The sequence below is a fragment of the Pleuronectes platessa genome, chromosome 3, assembly GCF_947347685.1.
Source record: "Pleuronectes platessa chromosome 3, fPlePla1.1, whole genome shotgun sequence".
Lineage (NCBI taxonomy): Eukaryota > Metazoa > Chordata > Actinopteri > Pleuronectiformes > Pleuronectidae > Pleuronectes > Pleuronectes platessa.
Genome location: NC_070628.1, coordinates 20,618,957 through 20,631,137, shown reverse-complemented (window position 1 = coordinate 20,631,137; position 12,181 = coordinate 20,618,957). Strand labels below are relative to the sequence as shown.

At 40.8% G+C, this 12,181-nt stretch overlaps 1 protein-coding gene across 1 annotated transcript; it reads left to right on the top strand.

The window, feature by feature from the left end:
- The first annotated feature begins 1,761 nt into the window (after window positions 1–1,761).
- Window positions 1,762–4,685, top strand: dnajb1b (DnaJ heat shock protein family (Hsp40) member B1b). The gene is made up of 3 exons (XM_053417146.1): window positions 1,762–2,172; window positions 3,320–4,002; window positions 4,143–4,685. The coding sequence occupies exons 1-3, from the start codon at window positions 1,962–1,964 to the stop codon at window positions 4,374–4,376; spliced, it is 1,128 nt and encodes a 375-aa protein (XP_053273121.1). The 5' UTR covers window positions 1,762–1,961; the 3' UTR covers window positions 4,377–4,685.
- The last annotated feature ends 7,496 nt before the right edge of the window (window positions 4,686–12,181 follow it).

Below are 12,181 nucleotides of genomic sequence, written 5' to 3'. Positions count from 1 at the left end.
TTTATGTATAAATGTAACGTGTAAATAATGCACATAAACCGTAAACAGTATTTTAATTATACTGCCTTTAATTTAATACTTTTATTCTCTTGTCTACCTTATGTACCTGCTGCTATAACAACAACTTTATTTTATTTTATTTTTTAGGGCCCGAGCACTGACAGGGACTGACAGACAGTGAGCCCTATTGAAATTTTAAGGATTATTATTATATCATAAATTATTCTTACAAAAATTTGCAGAAAATAAGTTGTATTACTTTTCTATTTCCTTTTCTTTTGAATGTCATTGTAATTTAAATTATTATTCTTATTAATAATGATAATAATATTAGTCATAATATATAGCACTTTTCCAAACACATTTACAAAGTGCTTCACAATAGGAGGACATAAACAGCCCAGATAAAATAAAAAGAGACTTTGAAGTAGAAGTATATTTTGAGTTACTTATATCAGTGCCTGCGTATATTTAAATAGTTAACTAATAATAAGCTATGAGAACAAAATAATATAAAATGATGACCCTAATAAAGTTTGTCAAAGTAAAGATTCCAACAGCCCCTGCCAGGCTTTGAATTGCTTGCATTAGTGAAGACATAACCAACTTGTTCTAAATCTAAACAACAACGCAAACCGTACTTGTGATCATGTGTAATCATTCTTCATACTTTATCATATGTGATTTAGTTTACATGCATTTTTGTGGCTTTGTGTTGTAATCAAGTGTTTTTTTCTATTGTTTTATTTTTATAAGATTTTTCAAGCATTGGTTTGTTGTTTATTAAGTTTAAATGGTATATATATATATTATCCATAGAGATTTGTAATTACATAAGGTGGTTTTATCAGGTATCAGGTTGCCATGTAAAAAACTCTTTCACTGTAATTTTTCTTTTGATGAATGAAGACTATGCCTATCAAATGAACAATCTAAATAAAAACAAATAAGAGAAAGGTAGCATGAATCCCCTTTAAGTGCCGTAAAAGTACACTTTTTTGTTGCAGTGTTACAGCGTTATGTGTCACACTTCAATTTGATTGTGATGTTTGGTGTTGTCTGACTGGTTATACAAATTGGATCAGTCCACACAGTATAACCGATCAAGCTGTTTTGTGTTCAAATGCCAGCAGACAACACGCTCCATCAATCAGAGCTCGCTGTTTCTTGCCCACAGCTTCTACCCACCAGTCTCTCATACAGACTTTGAAAACACCTCCAAATGGCGTGCTCCATTTATACTTAAGTGTGTATCCAAGTGAGGGGGAAGTGAGGCCAGATTTTGGATTATTTAGTTTGACCTTGATGTCCACAAAGTGCCACATGGTTCTGCCTTATATGTCCATGCTGTGCACCACACCAGCAGAGGGTATGCTGGGGGGATTTAGTGGCCTCAAATCTGGGTCACACCCAAGTACAACACAAGCTGCTGCCATCAGTCTGTCCACAGGTCTTCTGTGGTATGGTGCAGGGTTTAGCACGATCTGTTTGCTTCTTTTCTTATTAAGTATTTTAGCAGGAGGCCAATGTTGATTTTGTCCTGATTTATTTGTTGTATGTTGCCTTGTAACTTGCCGACTATCAGGGAAGTCCACCAGTATATATTATTTTGCAATGAATGTCGGTTTGAACAGAAAATTCCCTGCAGTACAATCAGCAATAAAGTGCTACATGCTGTCTTCCAGACGAGCCATGGCTGCATGCCCATGTAGTGGGTAATGGGGATATTTCCGACAGAGCGTGAAGGCAGCGTCGGGTGCCGTGCCCCTGGGTGGGTCCTTGCTGATCCGACACAGTTCAGACAGTTCTGGATGGTTATGGAAAACTCTGGAAGTCTCTACGGGCTTATAAAGAACGTGATCCGGGCACGGCGGGCAGAGACATCCGACACAACTGATATCCACCAGTAGGGTCCGCGGAACGCTCCAGGTCGCATTGACTAAAGCAGCGCGTCGGTCACAATGGGTAAAGACTACTACGACATTTTGGGAATCGGCAAGGGAGCGTCGGAGGAGGACGTGAAGAAAGCGTATCGGAAACAGGCTCTGAAGTATCACCCCGACAAGAACAAGTCCCCGGGAGCCGAGGAGAAATTCAAAGAAATCGCCGAAGCCTACGACGTTTTGAGCGACCCGGACAAAAAGGACATCTACGATCGCTACGGGGAAGAAGGTATGATCCATCCATCTGTTACTTAAAGGTGGTTGTTAAAACTACACGTCCACACCTGACGGAGACAACCACAGCAGCAGTGATACGTGGGACCAGCACTAGGTGTCATGGCGCCCTCCTGCTCAGCTCAGGCCGCCAGTCCGGGCTTGTTGTTGTGGTGGTTGTTGAGACAGGAAAGTTAAATCTCACAGGACTGGTTTCGAGACGAAGTGAGAAACCATTTGAGGCAGACACGAAGCTAAGAGCAGGAGAAGTAGCAGCGTGAGGCGTTCAGGTGCCTTCACTGAGACGTCACCATCGACTCATACCATTCAAACGTTTGTTATCTTTACTATCCTCAACTTTTTGTGACATGTGGCAACTCGTGTCTATTTTTAAATAGCTCTAGATGAATGGAGTTCGTCTAAAAAGATAAAACTGTTTTAAGATGCACTTCACGGAGCCCTCCACTGACTCAAATTAAACGACACACCCCCATTTGACAAGCTTTCTGCTTTTGGATGCGTCAGTTCAGGAACTACATGAACTTCAGGACCAAAATAGTAAAATAGCATTGTGTTCGTATCTTACGTATGAATGACATTATTTTGATAATTTCTCTTTTTGGTGGGGACCCCCTAACTTTCCTCAAGGACCCTCGGGGGTCTGCTGACCCTAGTTATAGAACTCCTACTGTATGATACTTGAGTCATGACTGGAAATGGGTATGGTGTTGGAGGTGTTACCAGGGCAACACTTCCGGTATAAACATAGAACAGTTTCACATTGTTGTCATGTTCTGTCCCTATGTGGAAAGTGTGTTAAATTACATCAATACCTCACTCAATTGGAAATAATGAGGCCAATAGCTCAACAGCAAAATAAGCTTTTATAACTTTGGGCCACTTGGTTTTTGTGGTGTTGTTGACACACAGGGAATTTGAGTTTTTCCCCCCGAACCTGGCAATCATACTTTTAAAGGAGAGTTTTGCTGCACTATTGCAATTTGTCAAATGTCTGCAATAGCTTTTTTCTTCAATGAAATGTGATTTTATCCTGGTTCATCGGGAAGAGGGAGAGGGATTTGATGGTGTTGAATTTAGCGAACAACTTGCAGTGAACTCTCCTGTGTGCACAGTTATATTAAATGATTGTTTCTCTCTTTCAGGTCTGAAAGGCGGAGGCCCGTCAGCTGGTGGTGGTTGTGGTGGTAGTGGTCCTGGGACCTTCAGTTACAGCTTCCAGGGTGACCCTCATGCCATATTTGCAGAGTTCTTCGGTGGGCGTAACCCCTTTGAACAGTTCTTTGGCGCCCGCAATGGGGGCCAGGATGAAGGCATGGACACTGACGACCCTTTCGCCCGCTTTGGGATGGGTGGCAGTGGAATGGGTGGCAGTGGAATGGGGGGCAGTGGAATGGGGGGCAGTGGAATGGGCGGCAGTGGAATGGGCGGCAGTGGAATGGGCGGGTTCCCCCGCTCCTTCAGCTCCGGTATGGGAGGAGTGGGTGGTCACAGTAGTGTTGTAAAGAAGCAGCAGGACCCCGCTGTGGTTCACGATCTGCGGGTGACCTTGGAGGAGGTTCTCTCAGGTTGCACAAAGAAGATGAAGATCTGTCGTAAACGACTCAACCCCGACGGGCGAACATTAAGGAAAGAAGATAAAATCCTGGAGGTGCAGATAAAAAAGGGGTGGAAAGAAGGCACCAAAATCACGTTTCCTAAAGAGGGGGATGAGACACCCAGAAACATTCCAGCAGACGTGGTCTTTGTGTTGAAGGACAAGCCCCATCCTCTGTTCAAACGTGATGGCTCTGACATCGTTTACACAGCCAAGATCTCACTCAGAGATGTAAGATTACATGTATACCTTTTTGAATTCATTTGTAAAGTTTTGCTTGAAAAGTTACCTCAGAATTGTAAGTGAAAATTCATGTTAGTTTCTATTTATGATCTTACATTTTTTTTTTATTTCCCCCTCCATCCCATCAGGCCTTGTGTGGCTGCACAGTCAATGCACCCACACTGGACAACAGAACGGTCACCGTGTCAAACACAGATGTTGTGCAGCCGGGCATGAAGCGGCGGGTGAGTGGCGAAGGGCTGCCTTACCACAAACGGCCCGATCGTCGAGGTGACCTGATAGTGGAGTACGAGGTCAAGTTCCCAGAGAGGCTCAGTCAGAGCGCCCGGGACACCATCGCTCAGGTCCTCCCACGATCTTAAAGAAGACAAAAAAGACCTTCAGGACTTGGTCACACAAAGATGCCAACTATTTTTATATTATGAATGATGGAGGTTAGATTTACACCAAATGATAAAGGGCAGACTCGTGAGGGAGACGCCTCCTGTGTGTTCACTGTCCAGCATAGTGTTAGAACCATCATGGGAAGATGCAGCTGTACAGGATAAAATGTAAATATTATTTTTGGTGTTTGGTTAATGAATAGATTATATTTGATGAAAAATAACTATTGTAATGTATCACATATGCATTATTATGTGGGAACTCTTGGTAATAAAGGTTCTTTCTGAGATGTTTTTCTTTTGTATGATATTGCAAAATGAAGATTTGCACTTGATGAACTTATATACTTCAGAAGGGACTTTTTAAGTGCAAACTGCTGGAGAAAATATTTGTGTTTGAGAAACCTTGTGTTAAAAAAACATCTAGCAACATAGCTCACGCAACGAGTAATGACAACTTGATCTCAATAGGAACTGGAGTTGTCTAACGTTTCCTCAGGAATATGCAAATGTTCCAGAATGAAATGTAAAGCATTATAATGTTGATGAGCCCCCTGCCCAACACTGTACATACCCTAATCATGCTAGGTGTAATGACACTATTTCACATTGATGTCATGATGATGGATGATTAGTTATTGATTGGTTTGCATTCTGTCTCTTCGATGCTAAAGTAAATGCATTTCTACACCACATGATGTTGCGTTCATACTGTGTCATGATGGCATCATTTCAATATAATCATAAACAATTTCTCAGACTATTTAAGTTTGATTTGTTTTTTATAGATAAGATATTTATAAGAAGCAGAGGTATCTTGCAAAAGGCATTTTTGAACCATGCATGATGACTTCTTCATGACATCATTATATGATGGAAATGATTTTTGATCAATATAAGCGTTTCAGGTGGTGGAGTGTAACAAATACATTTACGTTGTCAATGTAAGTAAGAACATTTTTCAGCTTTTTATTTTTGGGTGCTTTCCAGCTTTTCCTCCACTACATATATCAGCATCTGTACTTTCCTCTGAATTACATGTTTAAAATGAACTATGTTGACCTTGTTTTTATATTTACCTCAGCCAAGTGGTTATGTTTCAGACCTCTGTGTCTTCGTAAGCAAGGACCAAAACTACTGGATGGATTTCCATGAAACTTGGCAGTTTGGGCCATGGAACATCCGGTACACTTTGGTGTGGATCAGGATCAGGTGGCAGATCCAGGAGGGGTTTTTCTTTTTCACTTTCTTTGACATAACAAGATAGGGCAAGGAACAATTCATGGATTAATGGGAGTGTTGGGCCTTGTTGGATGTTTGAGCTCTACTGAGTGACATTCTAATTTTCAAGGTAATCGACCACAAGAGGGGCTCTGGTCCACTGATCCAATCAGAGCAGGCAGGTAACATTAGACTCCACTTTCTTTAAAAAAGATCTAATGGAGCAGCAGCAGCATCGGGGTGAAGAAACACCAGAAATGGATGTAGAGGAATTAAGACTGGGCCGAAATGATGACGCATGAGGAAATAGGCAACACTCAGTACCTTTAATAACTATAAAACAAGAGAAAACTTGTACTCAATTTAAAATTAATGTGACACTTTAGATAAAGTAAAAATGATACTATACCAATTAGCTATAGGTTGTTTTTCTCGCTCTATTATTTGCTGAGATATCTAAAAAAATAAATGTTTGATTCATATTTTTGTTGACTTTGATCTTGACTTTTGACCGATAAGCTCATCTGCAGATTCCCTCCCAGATAGTAATCTCACCAAGTTCGGTCAACAATGAAACATCCGTGTGTTATTTTGTACACACACACACACACATAGAAACAGACTGTGGTGAGAGTAGGACAATACCTTGCTTGTGTGGCTATGCTGGCCCAAAGCGCGGGATAATGAAGGACTCTTGAAAGTGACCTTGTTTCAACCTGATTCAAAGAAAAGAGGACTGTTCTTCATATGTGGTTTGGGGGTTGGTTCAATAACCAAGATGAAAATTCTCAACATCACACTTTTAAAGAAGTAGTTCACCCAAAAATGAAAATGCACTTTAATTTGCCACTCTGCCAATGGAGGGGTGGGTGAAGTGTTTCAGTCCACAAAAAACTTTTGGACTTTCAGGGTTAAACAGTGTTGTAGCCAAATCCAATATGATAATATGAAGTAAACAGTGACCAATTCTTCAAACGTAAAAAAAACATATATGCCTAAACACTGCGCGTGTGGTGTTTCAAGTATCTGTAAGCCCAGCCATCAACTTCAACTGGAAACGAGGTCATTTAGGCTTAAAACATGGTGTAAATCAGGGGTGTCCAAACTACGGCCCGCGGGCCATCTGCGGCCCGCCATCCATTTTAAATTGGCCCAGACCTTCATATTTTTTTTCTATATGTGGCCCTTGGGATAAAAAGTTTGCACACCACTGGTGTAAATAATGCTGTTTCGAGTAGACACTTGCAGACACTTGCAGACACTTGGATGACACCACACGAGCGGTATGGAGGCGTTTTATCTTCTTTTTTTTCCTGAATTTTATATAATATTTCATTATTATATATATTTCAAATCCATACTCTTTGCAGATACAAATATTTCTCATGTCAAATCTTTAACCACCTGATACAGATCAGTTTGATACTGTGCCTCAGTTCGCTTCTAAACTTAATATAGAAGCGTTCAGGTTCAATGTGTGCCTGGAGTCAGCAGCTGTTGAGCTTAACTTCAGTAAATAAGTGAGTTCATCATATCAGCAGTCCACCCGCAGCACATGAAGGACAATGGACACCTATATGCACTTTTTTTTTTTTTTAAAGAGGAGTTGAAAAATGACATCAAACTGGAACGCCTGCCACATTGAACGCCTGTCAACATTTAACAGCCAGTCTTGAGATCCTTCCTCGGGCATCTTTACTCCCATTCACACTGTGACTCATGTGACCCAATCGACTCATATGATGCAAACAAATCCACAAGAGGTTCAAATACCTGGGTCTCTCTACAGGCTAGAACGATAGATTGAAGTGGAACTTCTTCAAGTCAAGTGGTGGATGATAAGAGCTGCTCGCCACAGTGATTTTACTTCAGTCCCTTAGGAGAAAAGTTTGTATCTGACTGGTAAGGTGGTGTTTAAGCCTATAACCAGTGGTACAGGATGAAAGTAGATTGTAATTTCATTGAATATTGAGCTTGAACTTGAATTTGTTCCATGAAAAAAATTTCAATAAGTATAGCAATTGTGGTTTGACTGGTGAGCTTGCTTTATGAGACAGCCCTTGGGTTGTCCTCTGACACCCATGACACAGTCAGCAGACTGTTTGTTGAGTCTGATGCCCTGCAGCCTCATGTACTAAATGAGCAGAGGCACACAGAGCCAGCTGCAACAGCCGGAAATATATAGATAAATACCAAAGATTTATTACTCTATCCCAGTCCAAAGCTGGTTCTTCAGAGCAGAGCAAATGAGAGGAGAGAGAGAGAGAGAGAGAGAAGGGGGGGAGAGAGAGAGAGAGAGAGAGAGAGAGAGAGAGAGAGAGAGAGAGAGAGAGAGAGAGAGAGAGAGAGAGAGAGAGAGAGGCCGGAAAAACATCTTAATACTGAATGTTGTCTGTTTAAAAAAAAAAGGTTCTTAACAGGCATGGTAACAGAATCAGGCCCCTTTGCTGATCACACTAGCTGAGGACGACTTAGGGGCTGCAACTCTTTCCTGCACAGCCACATCATTGTGATTTTCCCGATCTCTGAGGCGCTCCTGTTTTATGGCACGGAATCAGATGACAAATTCGAAGCAGGCTGCTTCAATTTACTGATACTGCTGGACTGAATTAAACTTTTTACTCTGTTCATTTTTGAATCTGGATAGAGAATGAAGATTCTTCATGTCGCTGTGTTTTGTTACTTCTCAGGTGAGTTTTGATGCATCTCGCCATACAAAACAAAACCTTCAATCATACAATGCTCATAGAGTTATTGCTGAGCAAGTTTACAAATGTGTGCATTTTTCGACAATGATATTCAGAAAAACGTGTCTTGTGTTCCCACTAGAGACGCTTTGAAATCGTGCTGATTGTCTTACGCAATTCCTGAACATTTTGTAATCATACAGAATCCGCAGTTAATTGAATTATGACATTTTATTGACAGAAATTAACACATAAGGTAAAAGATATTATAGTTTGAGACTGAATTGACTCTGAAAAAACATATAGGGACATATTTATGGGAGTCTTTACTTACATGTAGGTCATTGAACATACGTTAGATAATGTCAAATAACAGTAAAAACAACAGTGAAATCAAAGTAAAACAAAATGAACAATGAAAAGTTAGATATTTTTGTGAAGCAAAGAAATACCCATGTTCCATCCATCATTTAAAGCAACTGTTAATCATATTTTATAATTTCAGATGACAATGTGAAAACAATGAGAGAGGAGCTGCTGTGCTGATAAACCTATAGATTTATCCCCCTGCACTCTCTTTGGTTTTAGAAAGTTTGATTTAGTTTCAGCTCATTCTGTCTTTGCTGTCCAACCAACATTTTCAATGATCTTAAATTTTCACTTAAATATTAGACTAACATCCATCAGGTGGCCAAACACATAACTGCCAATGAATGATGCATATGTATATAATATGCATATCAGTGTTTTGCAGTTAGTTATTACAGGTGTATGCTGAAATAAAACTGGTGGCAGACAAGACAGACATGCTGTAAATTCTAGTTTTAAATGAGAAAAATGTAGCATTAATTCTAAACATTTCATTGTTCTTGGAAACAACCTTTTTGATAACATCAGTCAGACAGTGATACTTGAAGGTCAACACCACTCAGATGTTAAGAAGCTACAGTCAGTTACCAATTAGCTAAGCATAGCTTCGCTTAAAGAAATGCATGTATCAGGGGCAAGCTATTAGTTTACTGTTTGTATTAATTATGAATGTGCTTAAAGACAATGCTAAGTACGTTTTCCTAACTTTTTCCCCTTGTTTCAAGTCTTTATGAAGCTAAGCTAACCAGCTGCTGCCCGGTACCTGTACATTTAACAAAGACTTTGTTCATGTACCAATAATGTAAAAGAAGATGAGAAGATTCAAACACCATATATCGCTGAGGTCCATAACTGATGGTGTGTCCCTAACATCTGCTGGTGATCCTTGAGATGTGGCTTGCCACTTATCATCAATGTAGTGTGGAAGCCCCCTTCAAACGTATGAGGGTTCTAAATATGAAATATAAAGATATATATTGTGAGCTGTAGGTAATGTGGGCATCACCGCTCAGACACTGTGAAGCAACAAACTTCCAAGTAGTGGCATATATTGTAGTGTGTGTTTGATTGTTTACAAACCATCACCAACTCTTTAACTGGGTACTCTCTTCTTCTACAGTAGTGTGGGTGAAGACCTCTCCAGTGCTGGAGGTAAGCAGCCATGTTGGAGGAGAGGTCTCCATCCACTGCTCTGTTGGCTGGAGCACAGACAACGGCTCCAAACTCGACAACATGTACTTCTGCAGAGGAGTCTGCTCTGTGGAAAACATTCTCATTCAGTCGGAGGGCAAGAGGTCGGCCGTCACCTGGCGGGGGAGGTACAGCATGGAGGTCAACAACGGACATGGGGTCTTTAATGTGACCATAAAGGATCTGAAGAGGGCGGACGCCGGCCGATACTGCTGCGGTGTGGAGAATAGCGTTGAGGTGTTGTACAAGGAGGTCAATCTAATAGTGCTGGATGGTGAGTCTGTTTGTTCCATGTGTAAAACATCAGGGAGTTTATGAGGAAGTGTTAGAACAAATCCTTCATTCATGAGTAGAAATGTTCTAATAAAGGTCAATCTGTCAGTCGGAGGTTAGTGTGAGAATATTTTGGGTTACGTTTTCTGAACTGAATGATTGTTAAACCAGGGAAGCTCCTCGTCTATGCTGTATTTGAGCCTACACTACGCTTTCTGTCATGTAGGCTCAAATAAGCCAGATAAAATGATTATATAAACTATCCTCATCAATGTTTGATTTCTTTAATTTTTTGACAATAAACTTTTGAGATTTTAAACACACTGAGCCCAACATTGTGTCCTTGCAGCTGACAGTCTACTTGTTTTGCTTCAAAAGTTTGAAATGATTATATTTACTTATAATATATGACTTGTGACGCTTCTTCAGACTTTCTAAGGCAGTCACAATGTCACATGAGCTCTCACACTGGCACAAACAGTTTCCTCTGAACCACTCTCTCTCAAAGCTTCCACTGTTCCTCCTGGATCTCCTGGATTTCTGCCCAATGGCAGCTTTCAATCCACCGCTGAGCCGTCACCCGCAGCGCTAACGCTGCCCACCACAGAGAAGACAATCAGGCAGGCCACGATCAACCTCACAGGTACTCCAAGGTCACCGTCTGCAGCTGTACGCTTCTATACTTAGCTTCAAGACTACTGGTAACAAAAAAACATTTGACATATTTCAACCTAATGTAATCATAGTAATTTTGCCAAAAACGCAACCCCCCTCTCCTCCACCCTAACTTAGCCCCCCCCTCACAGATATGTATTTATCTTCACTGTGCATGTGAGTTCGACACGAGGAGGCCTTTTTCAAACTTTCTTCTGCACAAAGGGAAATGTACCAGTCTTTCTGGTTTTCTGGTTTACAAACTGTAAAATGTTTGTCATCGCACAAACACCCAGACAAATGCTGCATGTTGCGAATTAGATCCTTAATCAATCTGTAAAAAACCTGTTATTGACAAAACGGAAACAGCATGTGTAATGATGTAAAGATGGCCACCACTGACAATTGTCTTATGGTTAGTTGTATTCAAATTAATTCATAGGTTTAGATTTTTAGCTAGGCAATCGAGTTTTTCTTCACGTTGAGTTTACAACTCAACGTGAAGAATCTGAACAAATATACATTGCTACATTACAAAGTGAATCACAAATGTCCTTGTAACACCCAGAACACAGAGAGTATTACAAATATGTATTTTACCTTTTCCCCAACAAAAAATGAGCCTTTAGATGATAGATATGATACATTGTGTAAACTTGTATTAATACTTGTCAGAGACTGCTGTGTCATTTTGTTTAGAGGCCCTGTTTCTGTAAAGATGCATGTCTGCTTCTGCCATTTGCAGACACCACAGTGGTCATCATAATCTCGGTGAGCCTGGCTCTCCTGGTTTGTGCCCTCATCCCTCTTGTATTCTACGGACACTGGAGGAGTAATGCGGGTGAGGGAACACAAACACAGGCACACACAAACACACACACATACACACATGCACACACACTCTGCTACACCAAGATGCTAATGAATCTAATTATTTGTGTCAGAAGATCGGAGCAGACCTGAAGCAAACAAGGGGGAGGTGAGCGACCCCTCTGTTATTCGCCACATGTATTTGTTTTAGGTGTGAAGCTCTAGGAATCATTTAAATCTTTATCGTCAGAGTGATTTAGATTTCTTCACAGGCCGACTACTGTGAGGAAAATGCAGTAGGTGCCTTCACCCAGGGGATGGTGAAGCTGCAGTCTCTACAGCCCGATCCAGAGTCCAGTGCTCAGGATGCCTCTCAGTATGCTGCCGTCTATCAGGCACTGGATCCCAACACTGCTGACTGAGCCGGTTCATTTTGTTTCTGAGCCGATGTCTTGCCACACTTTTTCCTCTATGTTTTATCAAATAAAGTTAAAAAATTTGACTCGATTTCTGTGGGGGTGCAAATTCTTGTCAGGTATGTGATGCATAACATTGTACATTAGTAAGGGGGTTAATTCT